At 49.5% G+C, this 21,659-nt stretch overlaps 1 protein-coding gene across 1 annotated transcript in view; it reads right to left on the bottom strand.

Moving 5' to 3' along the window:
• CHAF1A (chromatin assembly factor 1 subunit A) overlaps nt 1-21,659 on the bottom strand; it is a 29,159-nt gene continuing 7,500 nt past the window's right edge. Inside the window, exons 4-15 of the mRNA XM_048495851.1 lie at nt 19,652-19,708; nt 18,198-18,439; nt 17,040-17,100; nt 16,832-16,900; nt 14,342-14,565; nt 11,610-11,778; nt 9,563-9,643; nt 7,533-7,625; nt 6,470-6,731; nt 3,720-4,207; nt 2,726-2,816; nt 1-388 (exon numbers count right to left, since the gene is read on the bottom strand). Coding sequence (XP_048351808.1) covers nt 273-388; nt 2,726-2,816; nt 3,720-4,207; nt 6,470-6,731; nt 7,533-7,625; nt 9,563-9,643; nt 11,610-11,778; nt 14,342-14,565; nt 16,832-16,900; nt 17,040-17,100; nt 18,198-18,439; nt 19,652-19,708 — 1,953 coding nt within the window. The 3' untranslated portion in view covers nt 1-272. The remainder of the gene's footprint in view (nt 389-2,725; nt 2,817-3,719; nt 4,208-6,469; nt 6,732-7,532; nt 7,626-9,562; nt 9,644-11,609; nt 11,779-14,341; nt 14,566-16,831; nt 16,901-17,039; nt 17,101-18,197; nt 18,440-19,651; nt 19,709-21,659) is intronic.

Below are 21,659 nucleotides of genomic sequence, written 5' to 3'. Positions count from 1 at the left end.
TTTAAGGGCCCTCCATCCCAAATTCCAATAATGCTTTTATTAAAGAGAGATTATGTGTAGTATTTTGCTAAAAAAAAAAAAACCAAAGCAGCTAAACCTCTAAAAATACATCTCCAGCTTCCGCGGATCTGAAGCGGAACAAAGTGCTGTCTTCTCTTTACAAGGAATACAGAGCAGGTTCAAGTATCTTGTACAAAAAAAAAGACATGAGAGTTTTAAAAATAGTCTAAAGGAATTCTACATACATACAGAGCAGTAAAGTTAGTCGAATATCAAATAACGCGAGTCAAGTGGGCTGGGTCGTCAATACAGCTGCAGGCGTCCTGTGCCAGTGACCTCCGGCTTCCTGCCTCCCTCTCGCCCATCGGGGCTCCTGGAGCACAGGACCCTGCAAGAAGAGAAAGGAGGTTTGTTGGGGGGCTGCGGCACATGCGACTCTGCAGCTCAGCCTTGTGGCAGGGCAGAAAGCCTCGGAGGAAGCTGGACCTCTAAGAGCGGCACTTGGCCGTCCATCCAGAGGGCAGCTCTCCAGGGGCTGCGGCAGGGGTCATTTCACATCCCCTAGTGTCTGGTCCTTTCACCTGGAGATGCTGGGGCCTGAGCTGTGTTTATGGGGCAGCTGCACAGGGAACCCTGAATCGGGTGGGCAGGAAGCACAAACATGGATAAAATAAATAAAGTTTCATCACTGCAACCCCTGGTTGTTGCGCTGTCTGTACTGGACAAATGGGAGGATGGGATGCTCTGATCCGGGAAGAAGAGGAAGATGAAAAGGAAGGAGAAGGCATTGCTGACTATTAATAAACCAGTTCTCTCTTTCTCTCTCCCTCCCTCCCTCCCTCCCTCCCTCCCTCCCTCCCTCCCAGAGAAATGAATAGCTGTAATCCTGCCTGAGAATTCTAATATGACAGGTTCTTGATGCTCCGTGGCAGCACACCCTGCAGCCTGTGGCTCCCACCCCTCCGTCCACTCGGCATGCTTTTTTTTTTTACCACAAGTAAAAATTAAAATCGGGGTGAGAGAGAAACAGGAGAGGCACCTTCTGTGCCTCCCCCCCCACCCCCCAGGGATCTGGGCAATCTGGGAGGCCACCAACCCCAGCAGCCTTTCTTCAGGCTGAGTTGAGAGCATCTGGCCTGGAGGGAGTGTGCCATTTCTGAGGGGGAGGGTTGGATGGGGCAGCCCCACAGGACTGAACCTGCAGGGCTCCAGGTGTGTGTGCCTAGCTTCCCGCCCCCGCTCTGCTCCTGCACAGCCTGCCAGTCACCGCAGCCCCAGCCCACCACAGGAGCACCGCCTGAGCCTCTTGCCTCCCCTGGTGGCCAGCCTGTGCCCCACGCCTTTCACGCAGCCATCACCAACAGGGTGCAGGCTGGGCAGCTCCTCGTAAGAAAGAGGAAGCCTTCCCGCCCACGTCAGGGCCTGCACAGCAAGGCTGAGGGCTACCCCCTCCTCTCTTCCCCCCGCCGGCCAGGCAACCATCCCCAATCTCAGCCCTGCCCTGCATGGACTGGCCAGCAGCAGCGCCTGGTGGGAGCGCAGAACAACACTTCTCTTGAGAGCCAGCATGGTGTAGTGGTTAAGAGCAGGTGGATTCTAATCTAGAAAACCAGGTTTGATTCGCCACTCCTCCACCTGAGTGGCAGAGGCTTACCTGGTGAACCAGATTTGTTTCCCGGATCCTACATTCCTGCTGGGTGACCTTGGGCTAGTCACAATTCATTCAAGACTCTCTCAGCCTTACCTGCCTCACAAGGCGTCTGTTGTGGGGAGAGGAAGGGAAAGGAGCTTGTAGGAATCTTCTCACAGGGGAGAAAGGTGGGATATAAATCCAAACTCCTCCTCCTCTTCAAGGCCAGGCTGGTTGTTTCCAGCTGGTGTTGTGCCCCAAGAACCTTTCACCCAGGAATCCCTGCACTACCCCCCACCTGCCTCCCCTAGGGGGTGACAGCACCCACTTGGGGAATCCCTAACTTAAAGAGTAATAATGCTGATCTACCTGATTGGCTGTTGCTAAGATGACCGAATGTACAAGAGCAAAGCGCTCTCGTCATGTTCAAGCACTCTAAAGCCAAGCAGCACCTTCACTCAGCACACAGAGAAGAAGAAGAAGAAGAGGAGGAGGAGGAGGAGGAGGAGGAGAGGTAGGTGACCAGTTGGAAGCCCACTCAGCAAAGAACTGGCCCTCCCTTCTGCATTAAACGGTGTCCATTGAGAGTGATCCTGGAATTGCAGAGGCAGAGAGGAAGGTACTTTGTCACTGCCCAGGGGGTGCTGGGTAGCTCCACCACCTTCCATCCTCCCAAGCAGGAGGAGGTCAGCCTGGCCCCCAACCAAACACAACACTTTGCCAGCTGCCTTTGTTCTGGCTTCCTCCGTGTGCCTCTGGAGTTTGCTAACCTGAAGAGGCACCCCTGGTCTCCCCACCTTTCGAGAGTTGCAGGCAGAATGGAATTAGATATTAGGCAGCCAAACTAGCTTGGTCATTAAGGAGGCAGACGGGGTCCCTCCCTTTTAGAGCAACAGACCCAACATGTCTCTTTTCTTCCCAATTGAGGGAGGGGGGGAGAGAGGGGAGAAATTTGAGGGGGCAAGGTTTGCCAACCAGGTTGGGGGTCCAGGAGGAAGGAAAAGGAAGCCTGTCTAACCCACTAGTTGCTTCTCATTTTCAGGTGTGTGTGATCAGGAGGGCGAGGGGCTCTTGGGGGGTCGCTGGGTCTCTCACCTGTGCTCTGCTGCCCGTCCACAAGGATGCATTCGTCGTCGTCCTCTTCCTCCGTGTCTGCCTGAAATCCATCCATCTCCATGGGTTCAGCCTTTGAATTAAAAAAGGAGATGTTGTCCAGTAATCTGCTGATTATTATCCAAGGTGCACCAGACTGGAGAGGGGGAAAAACCCCAAACATGCAAACAGACTGTGCCCTTTTCTTCAGGAACAAATGCAATAGGGCAGAGTGTCGGTGTGTTTTGTCACTCTGAAGGAAAGGCACAGAATCCAGTCTATTTTTTAAAAACATACGGGTCAGAGACATGCTTGCACCAAGTCAAACAATCTTGACCAGGACTGTCAGCTCCAACCATGGGATGGGGGAGGGTGGAAGGGACTTGGTTTCTTTCCTGGGCCTCGGCCGCTTTAAGCACAATTGGTCCAGCAGTGACCTTCTGGATGAGGTCACTGCTTTATGGAGAGTTTGGTCCTTAGGTGGCAGCAAGGACACCCACACACACACCCACACACACCCACCCACACAGACACCACACACCCACACAGACACCACACGTGCTCCTCCTCCCCATGAGAACTGCCGGATTGTGACTCTGTAGCGTAGCACCTATTTCGGATGGTGAAAGCCTCTGGCTTCTCCAGTTCCATGGATCTTGAGTAGCCACGGAGGGCCACTGTCAACCCCGTGATCCATCACAGGGCTCCGCGTTCTCCTCTGGCTGCAGAAGGCAGACCCACCTGGTCAGAAATAAGGGGCAGGGGAGAGTGACCAAGTCTGCAGAAGAAGGCAAGAGAGCCCCGGCGATGGTGTGAGCGCAAGACACAGAGCTGACGGGGAAGCAGCTGAATCACACCTTTTGATTGGAATGAGCTAGGTCTGGCAAGCCTCTCGGATGGGAGGACCGCCACAGGAGGCTGGCACCAATGGGCACGGGAGACGAACTGCGCCCACGCAATGATCTTAGCAGTCCCAGACTATTCTGCAGGACCTCACCTGTCTGAGGCCGCGCGGTCTCTTCATGAACTTGGTGATGGACATGCTTCCCGCCGACTTCCGTTTTGCAGAGACCGGGGTGGTCTGCGTTGCCACCACTCCTGGTGGGTGGCCCCCTTCCTCCTTGCCCACCGAAGGGACCTGGCTGATGTAGTTCCACTGGCAGGGGACAGGGAGGCTCTCCTGGCCAAAGCTCTTCAGGACTTCTGGGTGGACGTACCAACACATCCGGTGCTCGGGCCTCTTCTCATACATAGAGTTCTCCGAGATGATCCGCTTCAGCCTGGCTTTGGAGGGAACGCCGCTCCCTTCGTGGACGGGGGTCTGGGCCTGGGGGGTGCTGGGGCTGGCATCCCTGCTGCTGGGAGCTGCAACGGTACCATGGTTGTCGGGGAGGAGCCCCAAGCGGCAGCAGTGCTGGAATTCTTGGATGATCACTTTGCTTCCGTTAACGTTCCCGTGGAGCAGTGGGAGCAGCTGTCCCAAGACTAGGGCAGAGCAAAATAATGTTAGGCACCTGTGGCGCGTATTTCGCTCCTCATTTTACAAGGATCTAAATGCAAACCTTTGGCTAGGGCACAGTTCCCAAACACTGAGGTGGAACCGGAAACCTGTGTCATTAATGGTGATTTTTTCTGGCACAAACTACCGTGGTGTAGTGGTTAAGAGCAGGTGCAGTCTAATCTGGAGAACTGGGTTTGATTCCCTGCTCTGCCAATAGAGCTATGGAGACTTATCTGGTGAACCAGATTACCTTGTGCACTCCAGCACATGCCAGCTGGGTGACCTTGAGCCAGTCACAGTTCTCTCTGAACTATCTCACCCCGCCTAACTCATAGGGTGTTTGTTGTGAGGAGGGAGAGAGAAGGGGAAGGTGTTTGTAAGCCCCTTTGAGTCTCCTTACCAGAGAGAAAGGGGGTGTATAAATCCAACATCCTCTTCTTCCTGTGCCCCTCCACAAGTGGATCAGATCCACAGGATCCCCCCCACCCATTATGAATGATCCTGATGACAATCTGAATTGTACCTCTGCATCCTGAGTCCCGTCTTTGCAACACCCCTTTTACCTTCTTCCACGGATATAAGAACTCGGGAAGCTACATTCTGACTTGTATCTGACAAGGAGAGCTTAGACTCTTGAAAGCTGAGACCACAAAAATTTCACTGGTCTCTGTGGTGATACTGGTCTCCAACCTAGCCTATTATAGACGTGCCCAACAATAATAAGAACAATTTTTATTCCCTGCTTTTCTCTACCTTTCAGGAGTCTCAAAGTGGCTTACGGGCTCCTTTCCCTTCCTCTTCCCACAACTGACTCCTTGTGAGGCAGGTGGGGCTGAGAGAGTCCTGAGAGGACTGTGACAGGTCCAGGGTCACCCACAGGCTGCATGTGGCGGAGTGAGAAAACAAAACCAGTTCCCCAGATTAGAATCGGCCACTCTTAACCACTGCATGATGCCAGCTATTAAGTGTTTTAAAAGGAGCAGCAGTGGCGTAGGAGGTTAAGAGCTCGTGTATCTAATCTGGAGGAACCGGGTTTGATTCCCAGCTCTGCCGCCTGAGCTGTGGAGGCTTATCTGGGGAATTCAGATTAGCCTGTGCACTCCCACACACGCCAGCTGGGTGACCTTGGGCTAGTCACAGCTTCTCGGAGCTCTCTCAGCCCCACCTACCTCACAGGGTGTTTGTTGTGAGGGGGGAAGGGCAAGGAGATTGTCAGCCCCTTTGAGTCTCCTTACAAGAGAAAAAGGGGGGATATAAATCCAAACTCTTCTTCTTCTTAATTTAAAAAATCCCTCTCACCTTATCCAAAGTTCAAGGCAGCTTACAGAGAGAGCGCTCAACACAGAAGCCCAGGGCGAAGGAAAAAGATTCCCCTGATTTCAACAGCTGACCCTCATCAGTTAGGTCAGTCCAGGGGCAGTGCCGTCAGACAAAGGCCAACCGTAGAGGGAGCGGGACGCTGAGAGCCAGCGTGGTGCAGTGGCTACGAGCAGGTGCACTCTAATGATTCCCTGCTCTGCCAACCGGGTTTGATTCTCCGCTCTGCCACTTGAGCTGTGGAGGCTCATCTGGTGAACCAGATTAGCTTGTGGCACTCCAACACATGCCAGTGGGTGACCTTGGGCTAGTCACAGTTCTTTGGAGCTTGCTCAGCCCCACCCACCCACCCAGGGTGTTTGTTGTGAGGAAGGAAGGGCAAGGAGATTGTCAGCCCCTTTGAGTCTCCTTACAGGAAAGAAAGGGGGGGGGATATAAATCCAACTCTTCTTCATGTGCTGAAGGGCCCTGGTCCAAACCCTGACATCTCCAGTGAACACGCAAGACAGGAGCAAGTGGTGGGAAAGGCCCTCTCTGCCCACCTTCCTGGAGAACTGACGACCCTGTAATGCCAGGCCGGGACCGAGGCTTCAGAAATGTTCCTGAGTTAGTAAGTGAAAGGAATGAACTGCCGAGTTAGGCGATGGGGGGGAATACCTCAGCAAGGTGGGAAAACCAGGCAGCTGAAGCCTGTAATCATGAAGGTACAGTTGAAAATCTGGCAAACGCCCAGTTTATCCGCCCTCCACCTTTCCATGTATAATTTCTAGGCCAAAAGGTCCTGTGCCAGCAACCATTTGCAAGAGGCCCAAACACAGTTGTGAGCAACTGGCTGTTTTAGAGGCAAAAACATGCCATTCCCTCATCTGCCCCCTTCCTCTTATACCCCCCCCCCATTACCCCTCTGATCAAAAGCCCCCTTCTCTTACTTTGCTGGTCTTTTGTCTTCTTCTTCTTATCACTCTTCTCTGCCTGCTCCTCGTCCCCGAGGCTGACGTCCAAGATGGCCACCTGGAACTGCTGGAGGAGCTTCAAGTCGGCGCTCGAGCAGCCGCTGCGCTCCTGGCCTTCCCAGACGCATCCGGCTGTCGTGGGCTGCAAGACCCGCAGCCGCTTCCCCTTGGCGATCAGCTCGTCCCACTCCTTGGCCTTCAGCTTTTGGCGAACCTTCTGGTTCTCAGGGTCGCACTCCTGCCAAGCAGAGGGAGAAACGGGGCTGTCTGGACGGCAGCAAACGATGAACCGACGGCCATCTCTGAACGGACTAAACAGGCTAAAGTGTGAAAAGCAAAGCGAACACCCAGACTGGAGTTCCCAATGGCGTTTGGACTGTGAGAATCCTCCAAATTGACATTCGCCCGTGGTCAATTTAAACATGGACAAACTGCTTCCCCCTCCTGGATTTTACTTTAAGTTGCAGGAACTGCGTGTTTGGGACACTCCCCTAGCTTAGCAAAAAAGTGCCATGGATGTGGAAAAGTTTTCACATCAGAGAGAAAGGGAAGCTACAGCCACATATGGAGGCATAGTGTGGGGGAGGCAGATTATCACATCTTCTAGATCAGGGTGTCCAACTCTGGCGCCCCAGATGCTTCATGGACTACAATTCCCATCAGCCCCTGCCAGCATGGCCAATTGAAATGGTAGTCCATGAGCATCTGGGGCGCTAGAGTTGGACACCCCCGTCTCAGATGCTTTCTGCTGTGGTTTGGCCCAGAGGCCTGACCTGGATGGCCCAATTGTCAGAGCACTGTCAAACAGATGCCTGATCAGCAAAATCTAGTTGACAGTTGTCACATGACCTAGCCTCATTTTGAGCTGAATTGATGCTGCATTATGATTGGACAGTATAATGTATATAAGGCTGAATACGCAGATTAAGGGTGCCCCCCTCCCTGAAAGAGCTTTAGGACTGCTGGTGAAAATGCGTGGGGCAGATGAGAAAAGGGAACACTCCCAACAATATGCCTTCCAGCTAGGGTCAGGGCTTACTTCAATCACCCCCTCATCCTCGGAAAGGTAGCCGTGGGGCACGAAGAAGCCATCATCTTCATCTTCTTCCTCCCCTCCATCCTCATCATCGTCCTACAAATTTCCAAACAAGCAATATTTTATACAGAAACAAATGCAAGAAAAAAATTAAGGCAAACATATAAGGAAGGGGGCAGAGCTAAGGGGGGAAATCCAAAATGTAACCCTGTAGAAGTAACAGAGGCAGTTTTCTGCCCTGTGTTTTTACCTGAAGGAGAGTTCTTAAAAAACCCTCTCCCAAAACAGCTCTGCAGATTTTCAGACAGGCTGCAGATCCGGACAGGCAGCTCTGAAGTCAGGAAGTCTCATCCTGGCCAACCTTTCTTCACAAGCCCCAAACACACAAACGTAGGCCAAAGCCATCTGTTCCCCTTTAAAAACACACCCCATATTATAAAACCCATCACACCTCAAGTACACACGAAGATGTTTGTGATGCGCTTCATGAAGGAGGACTCAGGCTCTCTTTGCCTGCAGCCTCCCGGTCCTCAAAGCAAGAGGGAGAAGCAGAGGCAGAACATCAGAGGCTCAGAGGACAGCGGGGGCTTCTTTGTTTGTTTATTTTCCCTGCCCCATTCCCATGGGGCTCAGGGCAGGCCGCAACAAATACCCAAAACATTAAAATATGTCACATCGATACAAAAATATATAATACCAGAATAGACGTTAAAAAGATAGATGGCGGTAAAAATTCCCCCTCTGCTCCCTGCCCCTCCCTGGTGGCCAAAGAAGATGGCGTCTTCCATTCCATCCAACTGGCTAGATGGAAAAGGCCTGGTGGAATAGCCACGTACGGAGATAACTCGCAGGGCCCTGATGTCGTTTGGCAGCTCGCCCCATCATGAAGGCCCTGGCTCTAGTCTAGTTGAAGCCAGCCAGGTATCTTTTGGGCCAAGGGTCACTAAAGGGTTCATCGGAGGGGTCTTTTCGGGCACTATAGCTCACCTTCCTCCCCAACAGGGATACAAACAGGCCAACACTCTCTCTCCCATTTTATCCTCATGGGATACGAAGCTGGAATCTCCCAGATCCTAGTCAGACCGTTCAACCACTCCACCACAAGGATTCCTAGCTTTCAGGTTAAATGTTTGTGAGGAAAGAGGGGTGTTGGTGCAGGGTGTCTGATTTCCAGAGAATGAGGGGGGGGGGGAGGGGCAGAGGCAAGAAAGGACCTGATGTTTAACAAAGGTGAGTTGTAAGCAGATAAGAGAATATATAGCACCAAAACCTTGAATGTAGTTCAGTACTCTACCTGGAGCCAGGGCAGCGGGTGGAGTTTGGGCTGGATGTGTGTTCACCGTGGAGTCGCTGTTGGGACCCGGGCCTCTGCATTTTGCCCCAGCTGGAGTCTCCAAAGGAGCCTCCTCAAGGTCAGCCCTACATAGAGTGAGTTGTAGTAGTCTAGTCTGAAGGTGACCGTTACATGGGCCACGGTGGCTAAGTTGGGTTGGGACAGGTAGGGCGCCAGTACTCTCACGTGGCACAGATGGGCTATATTTACGTCCTGTGCCTCCACAGGCAAGGAGTCACCCAGTTTCGTGCCTAACAGTGATCATGGCAGTATCGTGCCTGCATGGTGGGTATAGCTATTAATTGCACTCATGGAAGACAAATTAAGAAATAGAGGTCTATGAGGGAGAGAGTTAAAAATAAGCAGCGTAAAGTCAAGCTCATAAGGAAAACAACCAACAATGGCTTCAATCTGCAGCAAGCAAATCAGGCACCAAATCTGAGTTTGTTTATTCACGGTCGGAATCACTGGAGTGTGGTGGAGCTTAATGGCCCCGTTCCAGTAGTATTTTCTCCTGATGTTTCGCCTGCATCCGTGGCTGGCACCTTCAGAGGATCCTCTGGAGAAAATGCTACTGGAACACGGCCATACAGCCCAGAAGCCCCACCACGCCCCCTATCTGATTTTCCTTGCTCCAATGACTTCTGTTGGGGGCACAGAGGGCTTCCCACCCGTGAAGACAACCCAGCCACAGCCTCACCCCTTCGCTGTGAGAGAGGGACTCGCCTGGCTCCTCCTCTTCCCACTCCTCATCGCTCTCCACTTCGTAGTCCAGGAGGGTCTGCAAAGAAAGCCCATCGGGCACGATTATTGATCAAAAAGACGTTCTGGATTAAGAAGCACTGCATGTCGTGCAGAGGCCTGAAGAAAGACTGGGGGGGCCGGGGGCCCAGTACTTGGAGGCAAAGCTGGCCTTAAAGGGTGGCCCCAAAGACAGTAAGTGGGTGAAGCCTCGTGCAAAAGGATTCCGGTGAATGCTCAGACGCACCCCAGCACAGCTGCCTGCTTATTCTGCAAACAAAGACACAGATCTGAGGCCAGATAATCCCCCAGGCGTGTCTACAGCCCAATTCAGGCATCACACCAAGCCCTGGTTGCAGGAAACTCGGCTGTGGTCGTTTGGTGAAACGCCTATTTGCAACCGGCTGATCAACTGGAATGGAGAACGAGAGACTGAAGTGAACCCAAAGCCATATTTAATGTAACAAGCCCACGGGCGCGGGAGAACTTTCAGCAGGCTGCATCCCATGAAAGCATAAAGCAGTGATGGGTCATCACCCTTCCCCCCACCCCCCTCCAGCAACCACTTCCAGCACCAGGAGGATGGCAGGACCAATGGGGAGTAACGACCTGTATGGGTTGGGCAGCTGAACTGGGTAGGGGGCAAAATTGCTCCCTCCTGCCTATTATGTAAGCAGAGCCCCACTGATGACAGAAGCCAAAAGGGCTTTTCCCTGCCCTCTCCTCCCTCCACTGCAGCCTCCAAAAGGGATGCCACGGCTCCAGGAGTAAAACTTACCTGGGCCAGACGTGGCTGTTGGATGGATGTGGAAAAATTCCTGCACAGATCTCACTAGGTCTTTATGCTGGGTCTCTTGCACAGATCTCACTAGGTCTTTATGCCCTTACATACTCTGTTTTTTAAAACTTTCAATTCACAACCAACTTCTGGGGACCCCGTAGGATCGCCTGCCTCGGCGTTACAACCCTGGTGTTCCTGGGAGGTCTCCCGTTCAAATACCTTCCAGGGTCGCGGCTGAGTGCGTGTGGCTGGCCCAGGGTCGGCCAGCAAGTTTCCACAGCAAAGTGGGGATTTGAGCCTGGGTTTTCCAGATCGTAGTCTGGAACCCTTAACAACTACAACCACGCTGGCTCTGAAACTCTCAGTACAGTAGTACAGTGTTGTCTTTTGGTTTGGTTTGGAAGGAGGGGATCGAAATGTTTGCAGTGGGATTTGTTTTTTATTTTAACAGCATTCTTATGTTTTGTGGCAAACCGCTTTATAAATGTGCCAAGAAAAGCTGAGATACAGATCCTCCAGAACAGAGCGAGGACATCTCAGATGCGTCTTTCTATCTCACCATTCTTTACGGAACATGGAATTCCTTGCGCTCAGGCAGCTACATTTATGGTTTGCCTGCTTGGGAGCTCAAAACTATGATTTGACACACTTGGATTTCTGAACCAATCCTTCATTGGACTGGTTGATCCGTGATCTGTTGAGGGCTTCTGATCTGGGCCAAGCCTCAATAACCACGCAATGACTCCCAACTGAAACATTTGCACATTACTATTTCCAACTAAAAAAAATGCACACCTTGTGAAAAGTTTTCAAATATGCTTTTAAAAAACTGCCACTGAAGAGGGAAGACGGCCAAGTAAGGAACTAGGTGGAAGATGCAGCAAAAACTTGCAAAGTTGTCTCACTTGAAACACTGTTTGATGGGAGGTAAATTGAATTTTGGGAGATCTGGCCAAGGTGTATTTTAATCTTGTCCATTGTTGTATTGTGTTTTATTGGTTTGCCAGTTATTTTTGCTGTTAGCCAGCTGGAGTTTGAGATAAAGTGAGATCTAAACATTTAAAATAATTACATTAGGAAGTATATATACGCGAATGTACATTTGTGTGTGCATGTGTGTATGTTACTGTTTATTCCTGCAGCACCCCTTTCAAATATACTCAACTGTCCCATTGTAAGAACTCAGGTGCAACAACATATTCTGAACAGACTAAAAGTCACTCACGGTGTCTTTTGACCAGGGGTTCCTTGGCTTTATGCAAGAAGATGTCTTGTTCCAGGTGCCCCAGTAGGCAGGCCGGTGATTCTCACAGAACTGCAGAAGTTTCATCCGGCCAAACTTCTTTCTTTCTGGGACATCTCCCGTTTGGCTGCTACCCACTATGACCACATCGCTGTCAAACAAGAATTGGCTCTCAGTAATTGGCAGGGCCCACCAGGGTTCCCGAATATTGAGAGAAAGACCTTTGGCCCTTTGCAGACGGTTTGAATGATTCCCCCCACACACGCTTTTAATTAAAAGTGCTCTTAAAGAGGCAGTGCAGGACTGGACACAAAAAGGCTTTTATTCTCATTACCCTTTCAATTAATCTAAACCAACTCCAGCCATGAAGCAGTTAAAGTGCAGACATGACATTTTAAGAAGTCCTGTTATGCAGACTATACAAAACTTTGGAAGGGGAAATTAACGGAGGCCTTTCTCTGCTGTATTCTCAGACGACCTGCAAGAGCAGGATTTCGAGAGGGAGGGGCACAGATTACTGCATGACAATATGTGGTCTCCTGCCAAAAGTGATTCAAATTACCAGGACTACCCATCTGATGATCTATGCAAGTCCCTGTCAAGCTTTAGAACTTCCCAAGAAGCACTTTTGAACAAGCAGAGTGTGTGGCCACAAGCACTGAGTAACCAGAGATGGGGAAAGGGAGAGATTTTCCCAGACGTGACTCGCAGCCCCTTTCGTTTGGGGAGGGAGTCATGAAAGAATCATAGAACCATACAGCTGGAAGGGACCTCCAGAGTCATCCAGTCCAACCCCCTGCATAATGCAGGAAAGAACAATCTCCTTACCAGAGTGTTGTGGGTTTTCTGGGTTGTATGGCTGGGTTCCAGTAGCATTTTCTCCTGACGTTTCGCCTGCATCTGTGGCTGGCATCTTCAGAGGATCATGCCAGCCACAGATGCAGGCAAAACGTCAGGAGAAAATGCTACTGGAACATGGCCAGACAACCTGGAAAACCCACAACACTCTAGTGATTCTGGCAATGAAAGCCTTCGACAATACAATCTCCTTACCCTTTCCCACAGTTTTGAGAGTATTAGAAGACTCACATCAGAGGCCCACCTACCCAGGTATCTCAGTGTCCCATGATGCCTCGTAGATGCCTCTATATCAGGGGTCTGCAACCTACAGTTCTCCAAATGTTCATGGACTACAAATCCCATCAGGCCATGCTGGCAGGGGCTGATGGGATTTGTAGTCCATGAAAGCAGAGCCGCAGGTTGCAGACCCCTGCTCTATATGGTTCAGAGCCTTTCCTTCTACCCTACTGCAACAACTAATCACCAGATGGAGAACTACCTTTGAATACAGAGATCTCACAGAGATATTATGGCTGGTAACTGTCGAGCAGATGCGTAGTGCCAAGGGGGCCGGTGTGCACGCACAATGCACCGGGTGCGCGCTGGTGCGGGGGCGTGGCAGGGGTGCAGGACACAGGTGTGCCCTGGGCGCAGTTCCGCCTCGCTCCGGCCCTGCTGCCGAGTGGACGTGCCCTCCATTTACACCATTTAAACGCAGAAAAGCTGCCACCTCTGGCACAGCTGTGGAGACACGGCCCAGATTTCCTCAGGGCTGGATTGAGAAAATCCAAGGTCAGACGGCCCCTCATGTGAATTTGGGCGAGATGTAAAAAAGAAGACTTAACGGAATCAAGGCTGCTTTGGTGACATTTGACTGGAATCACAAACAGTTGTAAAATGGTACAGTAACGTTTTATTACTTCATGTAATTAAGATTAAAATAATATTTTTAAAAGTTTACTTAATTTATACCCCACCTTTCTCCTCAATGGGGACCCAAGGTAGCTCACATAATTCTCTTCGCCTCCATTTTATCCTCAGAGCAACAGCCCTGCAAGTGTTTGGCCCAAAATCAAGTGATCTTCCACGGCAGAGTGGGGAGTTGAACCCGGATTTCCCAGATCTCGTTTGACAGCTCCAACAGTTGCACCACACTGGCTCTCTCTCAACTGTGTCATATGCATAATTTTATAAACCTTTTATTTTGCTGCACCGCTCTCCGGTCTCTTCCACTGGTGATGATGGCACACTCCTTGCCTCCCTTCCGAAAGAACTAAAAAGCCCCATGCCCTTTGGTCTTTCTTCATAGAAGAAAAAGAAGAGTTGGATTTATATCCCCCCTTTCTCTCCAGTAAGGAGACTCAAAGGGGCTTACAAACTCCTTTCCCTTCCCCCCTCACAACAAACCCCCTGTAAGGTAGGTGGGGCTGAGAGAGCTCAGAAGAACTGTGACTAGCCCAAGATCACCCAGCTGGCGTGTGTGGGAGTGCACAGGCTAATCTGAAATCCCCAGATAAGCCTCCACAATTCAAGCGACAGAGCGGGGAATCAAACCCGGCTCCTCCAGATTAGAATGCACCTGCTGTTAACCACTACGCCACTGCTTCCCAAGGAGTGAGGGAAACATTTCTCTCACTATAGTAAATGAAAATATAAATAATTTTATTTTATATTTTTATCCTCATTGGGCACAACAAGCAACACAGGCACAGAGAGACATTAGTTCATCTGAACAGGCGCTGGCAACAATTGTAAGGCCCAGTTAAGCTAGTCTCTTGCTACTGAAATAGCAGGAGACACATAATGTTTTACTCGCAAGCTTCCAGATGCAGTTCTCCAAGCGACCACCCCTTGTCACAAGAAGAGCAACCAACCTGTTGACGTCAAGGCTACTGCTGCGGAGGAGCGTGGGTCCGGATTTGCCTGGCTCTCGACCTTTCAGTTCTCTCAAGAGAGGAGCGTCGCAGCTCTGAGCTTGTAAGAGGCAGTCCAGTTGATCCATAAGGTCCTGGTCAAAGGCCACCCGGCAGAGCGGGGAAAGGACCATATTCTCCTTGATTTCAAAGGGAGCAAACTTCCCACACCAGCCAGCAAGAATCTGTAAGAGGAGAAAAATTTGGCCCCATTTCTTAAGCTACCTTTTGTGCCGACCTTTAACCTATTCAACACGACAAGCATGCTTTATCACCTGTATCAGGGGTGTCCAACTCTGGCGCTCCAGCATAGCCAACAGGGGCTGGCGGGAATTGTAGTCCATGAACATTTGGAGTGCCAGAGTTGGACACCCCTGACCTGTGTCAACTTCCTGCTGTCATTGCATAATCATTCAAGACAGTGTTTTCAACCTACAAAGCCTAGCAAACCTTCATTCTCAACTAGGACAATTTCTGCAACCAGACAAAGGAAACCTCTGAACATCACTCAAATGCAAGCATTAAAATCATGGAGGGGAACAACAGCTTTCTTATGGAGCTCGAGAGCCCCGGCCTGCACATACTTTGGGAAGCACCAGCACAGGTTTCGTTTGGGAGGATATAAAACATTTTTGAAAGAATATTGATATCCTGCCTTTTCAAGTGTGCCAAAATAGCTAACATCAACATTAAAAAATGACAAAACCAGTAATATTTATCAACAAAACAAACACGGACTTTTCAGATTAGCGTTGCTTTCTAAAATCTATTTTGTGATATATACTGATCTACAACTATGATAAAGTTTGGTTTGATCTGAACACAAAACTGTCTCAGAAGAATTCAACAGTGATGGAAAAATCCTCTGAGAGGGAAAAAAAAATTCACAGCTACTTTGTGGGATGAATGAAGCTTTTGCATGTATCTATTCCCCCTCTGTTCCTCACCTTTTTATTCCAGACTCAACAGAAGAGGAAGAAGAGTTTGGATTTATACTCCACCTTTCTCTCCTGTAAGGAGACTCAAGGTGGCTTACAAGCTCCTTTCCCTTCCTCTCCCCACAACAGACACCTTGTGAGGTAGGTGGGGCTGAGAGAGTTCTGAGAGAACTGTGGTCACCCAGCAGGAATATAGGAGGGCAGAAACACATCTGGTTCACGAGATAAGCCTCTGTCAGTCAGGTGGAGGAGTGGGGAATCAAACCCGGTTCTCCAGATTAGAATAAAAATCTGGACATGGCCAACCCACCCTAGCGGAGGGAGAGGAAAGGGGGGGGTGTGGCATGCGAGGGAAGGGGAGGGAGTGTGTGGTGGTTAACGCTGGTTATGTGGAACATTTATTGATGTACCAGAGGACAGGAATTATTGTTACAAATATTGTCACTTTTGGTAGCTGCCCCTGAATGTTGGGGCAGGTGAGGAGGAGGCAGGAGAACAGCAAAGGAGGACTGTTACTTGTGGGGCTCCCCAGAGGTATTTTGCTGGCCAACGTTGGAAACAGGATTTAGGATCAGATGGACCTGTTGGCCTGATCCAGCAGAATCCCTCTGAGTTTTTAACAGCTCAATTAGCGTAATCTCTTAGCAGGATTTTGTATTTATTTTTGGAACTGCTACCTTTTCTCCTCCAAAAAGGGCGTGGAGAGAAAGTAGCTCATTTCAGCCATTTAGAAAAAGAAAGAAGAAAGAAAGAAGACGACGACGACAATGGGGGGGAAGAAGAAGAAAGAAAGAAGAAGAGTAGTTTTGGATTTATACCCCACCTTTCTCTCCTGCAAGAATGTTTCCACCCCTGTGTGACACAACAGGACATCCCTGATCCAGACTAAGAACTGGGAAGCCTGGGCTCAGATCCCACACCACGCTGGGTGGTAAGCTGGTGGAAAGGGCAGTCAAGTCATAGCTTACTTATGGCAACCCTGCAGAGTCTTCGAGGCAAGGGCTGTCCAGCGGTGGTTTGCCACTACTGCTCCTGGATTGTGGCCCTGGATTTCATTGGTGGCCTCCCATCCAAGTACTAACCAAAGCCGACTCTGCTCAGCTTCCAAGACCTGACAGGACTGGGCCATCCCAGTAAAGCTTCAACCTCCATTTCGCTTCTCAATCACTTGTCCTCCCTGCCAGCTTTCCAATGGTGTCTCTCTCTGATCAATTGGGTCACAGGAAGGAGGCACACAGAGGGACTGACAGGTGTGGGTCTTGCAAAGTATGCTGTACATTGATGCTGAAATCCGCAAAAGTACCAACTTACATTGCTCTAGATATGTGAACTCAAAGGCATTATTCACACTTTCCAGGGCAGGGAGTCCAGTAGTTAAAAGAACACACTAGCCACTCTAAACTTGGAGGGAAAACACACACGAAAGATATTACAACAGACAGTGCATTGACTGGTTTAAGTGGAACTGGAAAAGTGGCAGATAAAGTGGTATGTGAATCAGTAACAGCCTCACCTTCGGAGCAGGTGGGGTCTTTGGTTTTTGGAAGAACCGAGTGATTTCTGCTTTCTCCGCTTTGATGCGCTGGAATGAAAGTAAAAAACGGAGACATGGGAGCTTTAGGCACAACCACTCTCATTTCCATGCAAGGGAACATGCCCCGCTCCATCCACAAGACCCTGGCAAACTCCACCCCCAAAGAGAGAAAGAGCAGATCGTTTACCTTCTCCTCTTCTTTCAACCGTTTCTCTTCCTCTTTCTTCCTTTTTTCTTCCAGTTTTGCCCTTTGAAATAAAGCTCATTTTCAAGGAAAGGCACAATAGCAGCACTCGAGCATGCTTTGCCAGCCCAGCAGATCGGCTTAGTGGGGTGGCCAGATGTTTACAGGTATGTTTTGAAGGCGGGAAGGTGGCTATGCTGGGGAAGAGGCAGTCAACAGCTGCTGCCGCCCACCCACAAGACTGTGTGGTTGTCAGATTCCCAAAAACGGAAACAAACTCCATGTAGAGAACTGAGGTTTATTCATGATCTGGAGAACAGCTTGGAAAAGCCAAGAATGGCATTTCCCACGCAGTAAACAGTAATATGTTTCCATATCCCCCCCCCACCCCCCCACATGTGAACAGCACTGACCACCATGCCGGCCTTGGCCAGGACCTGGCCAGACAGGGCAGAGAAAGGCATCCCATCCCACACCCACTGAAAGCAACAAGCAGCCCAAAAGCAATCCAACTGCCAGTCATCCTGACAGTGGTAAGGCAGGCCCTAAATCTAAAGCAAGAAACAAAGTTAACACAAGGTTAATTTCCTGCGTGCCACGACAGGGCATCCCTGACCCAGGCTAAGAACTGGGAAGCCTGGGCTCAGGTCCCGAATGTGCCAGGGTTTCCCCAACAGGCTGCTCGTGGGTGCCGCCCATCAAGCTTTTCAGAATCTGTGCTGGGCCACCGTCAGCCAGGGCTTGTGACTGGCTTCCTCCATTCAGATGAAAAGGTTCCACAAGGCTGCAAACACTCTGGAGGATCACGAGGACAGGTGGGCATTCGGGCCTTTCCTCTTTTCATCCTCTGGGCTTTCCTTTGTTTGTTTTTATTCCCCTTCAGAATGAAGCTGTTTTGGCTCCTGCAGAGGGCCACTCAGCAGCCCCCAACACTCCCCCCCCCCAAAAAAAAACTTCAAAAAGGCTCAAACAAGTCGGGGATGCAGCTTATGCTGCTCTTGGCCTTTTGGAAGGAAGGAAGGACACTTGAAAAGCACTAGATTATATATAGAGAGGGACACACACTCAACAGATAACCTAGAACAAGCCAAAGGAAGCAAGACCATGAGAGAAGGCGACCTGGACCTTTCTCATCCCGTGCTCACAAGAAAGCCCACTCACTCCAGTGCTTCCTGCTTCTCCTTCCGCTTTTCTTCTTTTGCTCGTAGCTTTTCAGCCTTCTCTCTCTCCTCCTTGTCCTTTTTCTCCCTTCTCTCCTTCTCCTTCAGTTCCTTTTCCTCCTCTTTTTTCCTTTTCGCCTCCTCCCGGGAACGTTCTTTGGCAGCTCTGGCCTCCTCTTTCAGCTTCCCCTTCTCCTCTCGTTCGGCCTGCAGCCTCTGAAGTTTATCCACTCGCTCTTGATCCTGAGCCGCCAGAGAGAGGTCGCAGTCAGCAGCCATCCAAGCAAAAAGAAGGGAAGGAGGGAAGAAGAAGAAGGGAAGAAGCCATAAGACAGGAAGACAAGAAGGGAACACAAGAAGGGAAGGAGCCATAAGACAGACAAACAGTTTGGGCAACTGAGTACTATCAGACCCAGAAAAATGCTTTAAAAGCATTAGATTTATTTACAAAAAAACCCCAAACACCCTGCCTAAGTCAACAAGAAGAAGAGGAGTTTGGATGTATACCCCACCTTCCTCTCCCCTAAGGAGACTCAAGGTGGCCTGCAAGCTCCTTTCCCTTCCTCTCCCCACAATAGGCACCTTGCGGGGCAGGTGGGGCCGAGAGAGCTCCGAAGAACTGTGACTAGCCCAAGGTCAAAAAATATATAATGAGCCGGAGACAGTATCTAATTTACAGAAGGGAAAAGAACCGGTCTGGCTCCAGGGCGAGCTTTGATGAAAACAATTAAAACATTTATATAACAGAACCACAACTCTTAAACAACAACAAAGTATACGTATTATAAATAACAGCAACGAATAATACACACGCAGGGCATCCCAAAGATAATCATATCAAGCCTCTGTAATAAAGGTATCACTTTCAAAGAGATCCACTAATGGTATAGATGTGAAGGATACCAAGTGTCTGATGACTGTAAATACTCACCTTCCACGGATGAGCTTCGTGTACTCATAGACCAATTGGCCATGCTGGTAGGGGCTGATGGGAATTGTAGTTCCTGAACATCTGGAGAGCCGCAGGTTCCCTACTCCTGTCATAGATGAGCGTACAAAACATCAGCAGGAGGATGGGGAAATCCTTGGCTGGTGATCAACAGCAAGCAAACAGGGGTGGGGGGTGGGGAAGAGAGGAGCCATCAGGCAGACACAGTTTTGGGCAACTGAGAACTATCAGACCAGTGAATAGTGACCACCAGCCAAGGATTCCTCCATTATCATCCGGATGTTTTGTGTGTTCATCTATGAGTACATGAAGCTCATCCACGGAAGTTGAGTAGGGGCTGATGGGAATTGTAGTCCATTAATATCTGAAGTGCCAGAGATGGACACCCCTGTCCTACAACGTGGAGGTGAGATTCAAAGTGGACCACAGAAAAGCAGAGGTCTACATTTGCTAGGTATTGGCAGAGAAGTATAAACAAAGTCCCTTGGCACCAGAACAGGCCTTACTCTTTGCAGCCTCAGTTTCTCCTTTTCTGCAGCGCTCCGCTGGCTTTTCTGATTCACCTGGAAATGAGAAGCACACAGATGTTTCCTTAAAGCAACCAAACTGCTTGTGCACATTTGCAAGACGAGAGAAGGAAGGAGGGGCACTCAAGTTTTGAACCAATGGGGACAAAAAACTGCTAAAGGGACAGACTTATAAGCTCAGGTGCAAAATAAACCCATAAATCAATATAAAATACTAAGAAAACCAGCAGGATGGACAGACTGTCTGATTTGGGGTTGAAATCTTCACTTGATCAGGAAGTTTAGTGGGTGACTTTGGACCAGGGACTCACTCATCTGCCTCATCAATTGGCCATGCTGGCAGAGGCTGATGGGATTTGTAGTCCATGAACATCTGGAGAGCTGCAGGTTGCAGACCCCAGCTTTAGACCAATCTGAGTTCCTAGGAGGAAGGGCAGGACACTAGCAGATAAATTAAGGTGACTCTACCACTGCTAAAACCAAGACTCTGTGGTTACCTCTGGCAACAGTGAATCATCTCTAAGCAGGGAACTTTTTTAAATGGGGTGAGAGAATTGTTTCCTTTAGGTACCAGTGTGTTGTAAACAGGTAGCATAGGTCTGTGTAGAATACGGGTGAGGGGGGAAAAACATACCTTTTTAAAAAAACCTCCCTGCCTTTTCTCCAAGGAGCTGAGGCACTGTACACAACTGTCTTTATCCTCACAACAGCCCTATGAAGAAGGGTAGGCCAAAAGGGACCGCCTGGCCCACGATCACCCAATGATCTGACTAAGGGCTTGAAGCTGGGTCTGTCTGGTCCTAAACTAACACTATACTACACTGACTCTAAAACACAGTTGTATTAATTCTATGGCACTAAAGGGGCAATCTAGAATCAGTCTTATCAGTGATATTTTCTCTTTGGGAATGTCCAGTGCAGGCTCTTTCAATGCAAAAGCCATTGTTACCTGCCCAATTCACACTGTTCAAATCCCTTAGATCGAAGACTTAGAAACAACTGTGTTGGCAATAAGGGCACTACTAGAAATCTGACTAATTCAGCAAACCACGCTCTTATGTTAATTTTGGAAAAGTACCGGCAAATATGGTAGAATACAGAATGCTTTCAGATGAGGGAGTTCTGTCTGGCGGAACTACTCCTGCCTTTATGCAACACAGTTGCTGAATCTTCTCGTTCCACACCTGCCTCAAATGCCTTCATCTCTTGCAGCAAAATCAGTGTTTGAAGACAAAATTAACGGACAAAGATGAAAAGAGCCAGGAAGCTAATTCTGGTTGTGAAAACCTTCCATTTCTTGATGTCAGTGAAACTTAACGTTCCAAATAAGCAACTGTGGATTTGTAAGAAACCAACTTTCATTAGTGCAATAATTTTTTTAACTAAGGTGGGGCCAGCCATGAATCTAACAGACAAAATTAATCATGTGCCGTGACGCTTCCAGCCTGTCAGTGTGCCTGTTTACTGAGACGCATGGGATTTAAATGGGGCTTTCTCCCATGTGAAAGGGCACAGAATTGGAGCACTGCCAAAGCACAACTATACAACACTGAACTCCTCAATATCCAAATTTGTAACTCTTCCTTATTCATCATGGATATTTCCTGGGCTCTTTCCCTGCCCTCCCCCCTGCTCCGAAATTACAAATGTCTTTTCTTTGGCATGATAAATAACGAGGTCCATCTATCCTTTCCTAAGACAACGGAATAACACTTTCCCTTTTGTTTTATGCAGCATCACACTGCTATTTGTACATAACAGCTGGTGTGGTGCAGTAGTTAGTGTGAAATCAGTAACTGCGAGGTTCAAATCCTCATTCGCCCATCAAACTCCACAGGTGATCGTGGTCCAACCGGGCTCCTGCGCGATCTCTCTGCCTTGACTGTGCCAGGAAAAGGACAGAACATCAACAGAGATGATATTTCCATGTCTGTTCTCAAGTTGCTATTTATTATTGCTTTTTACTAATTTTTCTTCTTGCTTTAAA

Source organism: Sphaerodactylus townsendi, linkage group LG05, assembly GCF_021028975.2.
Source record: "Sphaerodactylus townsendi isolate TG3544 linkage group LG05, MPM_Stown_v2.3, whole genome shotgun sequence".
Classification (NCBI taxonomy): domain Eukaryota; kingdom Metazoa; phylum Chordata; class Lepidosauria; order Squamata; family Sphaerodactylidae; genus Sphaerodactylus; species Sphaerodactylus townsendi.
The sequence above is the reverse complement of the archived record's forward strand: the minus strand, read 5'-3'. Positions and strand labels throughout refer to the sequence as shown.